The sequence below is a fragment of the Borostomias antarcticus genome (assembly GCF_949987555.1).
Source record: "Borostomias antarcticus genome assembly, contig: scaffold_344, whole genome shotgun sequence".
Taxonomy (NCBI): Eukaryota; Metazoa; Chordata; class Actinopteri; order Stomiiformes; family Stomiidae; genus Borostomias; species Borostomias antarcticus.
In genome coordinates, this window is record NW_028175958.1 from 20,001 (window position 1) to 24,694 (window position 4,694).

Below are 4,694 nucleotides of genomic sequence, written 5' to 3' on the forward strand. Positions count from 1 at the left end.
CAGCAAATTAGCACAGGCCATGAAGTGTGTTAATGCCTCTGAGGGAATCAGAGAGGCCTGTCTGCACCCGCCACACTTTTATCATCGGCAGCCAACCAGCCGGTCTCTTTAATGGCAATTATCAGCATGGTGTTCAGTCAGAGTCTTAACACTGGCCCTCCCAACCCTGCATGAGCTAAATGAACAGGTGTAAAATTCCCTGACATTAACACTGGCAGTAGTAAATTAAATAAAAGTAGTAAATTCATGAGATATATTGTTGATGTAGGGTGTAAACCTTGTATCTTCAAAATAAGTTGTAAAGAGTAGTCCTAGCAAACGACGTAAAAAAAACAACACCACCAAAATGGAGGTGTGAGGTTTCTGCCCGACAGCGACAATATCACATAATTATATTCAATATCACATAATTATATTCAATATCACATAACGCTCAGATTAGTGAGATTTAGTGAGCTACTAAAAGCAAAGCTCAAATCAGATGAGCGTGCTTTATTCCGTGTTGTTGTGATAGTAAGGAACGGTGATACACAATAACACCAGTGTCTCACCATTGAGAGAGAGAGAGAGAGAGAGTGAGAGAGAGAGAGAGAGAGAGAGAGAGAGAGAGAGAGAGAGAGAGAACAACCCTATCCCCTGACAGAATAGCAGGGTGGGATATCAAGATGGGGGGGGGGGGGGTAGAGGCATCTCTCCCTGGCGTTAGAATGTCATTTAGCCATCCGGATACGACAGCATAATTAACTGTTGACACTCGTGAAGAAGCCAGCACAAATTAATCCTGACACATTTGCAGACGAGTGATATCTTACAGTGAACACTTTGTAATTATATTTGAAAATGAAAATTAAATGACACTTAAAACTAGGTTGTCATGCTCAATGAAGCGAGCGTGTAGTTAAGGGCCGGGGGGGGGGGCTGCCGGGGGGGGGGGGGCGGCCCTCGCCACCCTGCCAGTCAGCGAGGGGATGGGGGCTCGTTGACAGGCCCCTCCCACCTCATTCAGCCCGGCCTGCGTGGGTCATCTACATTGTAAACACATCCGTCCATCTCCCTGATTCATTTCCTTGTCTCGGAGAGCCAATCACAGCCGTCCGGGACGCGCACACAGGAAGCCGGGAGAGATGACCATGTGACTGTCCCTTAGCTGTGATGCATTGTAGGATGCACTTGACTGTCTGCCAATCCCTGTGGCCGGTTCGGAGCTGTCGCCATGGGCTCAGGACGGCCATGTTTGTGTGTTTGAGTTAACGATGACGCTTGGTCAACATCACTGGACGTTTGGTCATCATCACACTGGACGTCTTGGTTTCTGGGTTGTTACTTTATAGTGACTTTCTTGGCCAGGTCTGTCTTGAAAACAGATTTTAATTGTCAGTGAGGGTGGTTGGTGGTAAAAGGAAGGTGAACAGGCCTAGTGTGTGAACAGACCCAGTGTGTGTTTGATAAAGTGTGTGAACAGACCCAGTGTGTGTTTGATAAAGTGTGTGAACAGACCCAGTGTGTGTTTGATAAAGTGTGTGAACAGACCCAGTGTGTGTTTGATAAAGTGTGTGAACAGACCCAGTGTGTGAACAGACCCAGTGTGTGTTTGATAAAGTGTGTGAACAGACCCAGTGTGTTTGATAAAGTGTGTGAACAGACCCAGTGTGTTTGATAAAGTGTGTGAACAGACCCAGTGTGTGTTTGATAAAGTGTGTGAACAGGCCCAGTGTGTGTTTGATAAAGTGTGTGAACAGACCCAGTGTGTGTTTGATAAAGTGTGTGAACAGACCCAGTGTGTGTTTGATAAAGTGTGTGAACAGACCCAGTGTGTGTTTGATAAAGTGTGTGAACAGACCCAGTGTGTTTGATAAAGTGTGTGAACAGGCCCAGTGTGTGAACAGACCCAGTGTGTGTTTGATAAAGTGTGTGTTCAGGCCCAGTGTGTTTGATAAAGTGTGTGAACAGACCCAGTGTGTGTTTGATAAAGTGTGTGTTTGATAAAGTGTGTTTGATAAAGTGTGTGTTCTTCTCCTCAGATCGCCAGACAGCAGCAGCAACTTCTCCAACAGCAGCACAAAATCAACCTCCTCCAGCAGCAGATACAGGTCAGACACGTTCATTCTCTCACCCTCATCCTCTCACTCTCTCACCCGCTCACCCTCATCCTCTCACTCTCTCACCTTCTCACCCTCTCACTCTCTCACCTTCTCAACCACATCCTCTCACTCTCTCACCCGCTCAACCTCACCCTCTCACTCTCTCACCTTCTCACCCTCATCCTCTCACTCTCTCACCTTCTCACCCTCATCCTCTCACTCTCTCACCTGCTCACCCTCATCCTCTCACTCTATCACCTTCTCACCCTCATCCTCTCACTCTCTCACCTTCTCACCCTCATCCTCTCACTCTCTTACCCTCTCACCCTCATCCTCTCACTCTCTCACCCGCTCAACTTCATCCTCTCACTATCTCACCCGCCCGTCTTCTCCTCTCACCCTCTCATCCTCTCACCCTCATCCTCTCACATTCACCTCACTCTCTCATCTTCCCATCTACTCACCCTCATCCACTCATCTTCTCCTCTCATCCTCTCCACTCACCTTCTCATCCGCTCACCCTCTCACCCTCACCTCACCCTCTCACCCTCTGTTCCTGGTTCTCTCTGTCCCACGCCCTCTCTATCCCACCCAGACAACAAGCCCAGTATGTTCCCTTTAATTCAACCACGCAGACTAAATAACAGCTATAATATTCAAAAGTGAGACAGGCATTTTTTTTTCTCATAATCTTAATTATTCTCACACACACGATCTCTCTCCTCAGTTCTGCTGTCAGTCTCTGTTACACTCGTCATTTACATTGCGTGATAATTGGCTATTCGTAACGGGGAGAGGCGGAGCCGGGGGAGAGTAATTAGCATGCCGTAATTAACAAAGATGGAGAGAGAAGACAAAGTAACAACAGTTAATGAAGCCTGGAGGAGCCTGGAGGTGTTGGCCATGACAGAGCCTGGTAGGAGCAGAGCCTGGAGGTGTCGGCCATGACAGAGCCTGGTAAACACCTTTGAAATGACGGCAGCCCAGACGAGCGCGATACGTGGCGCTGATGCTAACAGCAGGACAACACTGTACTCTAGGTGTAGGTGCTTCAGTAGGACAAGCTACAGCACATTCAGACCGCACTTCAGTATGGAAGGAAGATCGTTTGTGTTGGGTTAAAAATGTTTGGATACGTGAAGTATAAGAATTATTGTTTTTACTTAAATTAATTTGAAATAGTCTAAAGGTTTCTGTTCAGCTGAGAAATGAAGGTTTGATCGGAGCGGTTTTCCGGTTTTTCCGGAGCATTTCAACTCCAAAGTGGATTGTGTACTTTTCTCCTGTAAGTACTTGCGGAAAGATGGAAGTGGGAGTGCAAGTATTCAAGTATTCACACGAGACACACATGAAGAAGAATGGAACAAGGGCACCGTGAATACACACGGCATGTCTGCTAAGAGAGAACAACAGCTGGAGACTTCGGAAGAGGGATGGACAGAGAGAGAGAGAGAGACTGTGTGTGGGTGTTTAGGGAGGGTGAGATGTGTGCAAGGTGTACTGTGTGTGTGTGTGTGTGTGTTTGGTTATTTGTGTGTGTGTGTGTGTGTGTGTGTGTGTGTGTGGTTGTTTGTTTGTTTGTGTGTGTGTGTGTGTGTGTGTGTGTGTGTGTGTGTGTGTGTGTGTGTGTGTGTGTGTGTGTGTGGTGGTTTCGTGGACCACCCAGGCCGTGTGTGGGACACAGACAGGCAGGCTGTGCTGGTCAGTGGGGCTGGTGGTCAAGGTTGTTGTCTCGCTCGTTTGAGGCGAGCCAAGGTTACACTGTGGGGTGTGGCCGGTGCCAGGAGCAGCCCGCTCCCTCTCTCCCCCGCTCTCTCTCCCTCTCCCTCTCTCCCCCTCTCCCCCGCTCCCTCCCTCTCTCCCCCGCTCTCTCTCCCTCTCCCTCTCCCTCTCTCCCCCTCTCCCCCGCTCCCTCCCTCTCTCCCCCGCTCCCTCCCTCTCTCCCTATCTCTCTCCCTCTCTCTCTCCCTCCCTCTCTCCCCCACTCACCCTCCCTCCCCCTCTCTCTCTCTCCCCCTCCCTCTCTCCCTCTCTCCCTCTTCTCCCCTCTCCCTCCCTCCCTCCCTCTCTCTCCCTCTCTCTCTCCCTCTCCCTCCTACCCTCCTGACCACCATGCCTACTCCCTCTATCCCTCTCTCTCTCCCTCTCTCCCTCCCTCTCTCTCTCCCTCTCTCCCCCTCCCTCTCTCCCTCCTACCCTCCTGACCACCATGCCTACTCCCTCTCTCCCTCTCTCCCCCTCTCCCTTCTTCCCTCCTGACCACCATGCCTACTCCCTGTATCCCTTTCTCTCTCCCCCTCTCCCTCTCTCCCTCCTACCCTCCTGACCACCATGCCTACTCCCTCTCCTCTTCCTCTCTGGTTTGATAGTTGTTCTCTCTCCTCTTCCTCTCTGGTTTGATAGTTGTTTTCTCTCAGTTGCTGTTTCCTGCTTCTCTGAGCTGCTGTCTAGATGAGAACTTATTCCAGTCATTTTACGTCACAAAGCATCGCTATCAGGGCCGGACTTTGAACCAAACTTTATGTGACAGATGAAACCAGCTTCTCCCCCGAGGCCCTGACCCTCTTCTACTGGCCCTAGTCCGCAAGGGGTCCCCATTGAACGGTTAGGAGG

The 4,694-nt window shown here is 49.9% G+C and overlaps 1 protein-coding gene across 1 annotated transcript in view; it reads left to right on the forward strand.

The window, feature by feature from the left end:
* The window catches only part of LOC311328981 (transcription factor SOX-6-like), a gene marked incomplete at both ends in the record, with an annotated part of 57,397 nt that overhangs the window by 19,786 nt on the left and 32,917 nt on the right, over nt 1-4,694 (forward strand). Inside the window, 1 exon segment of the mRNA XM_084462870.1 lies at nt 2,022-2,090. Coding sequence (XP_084318996.1) covers nt 2,022-2,090 — 69 coding nt within the window.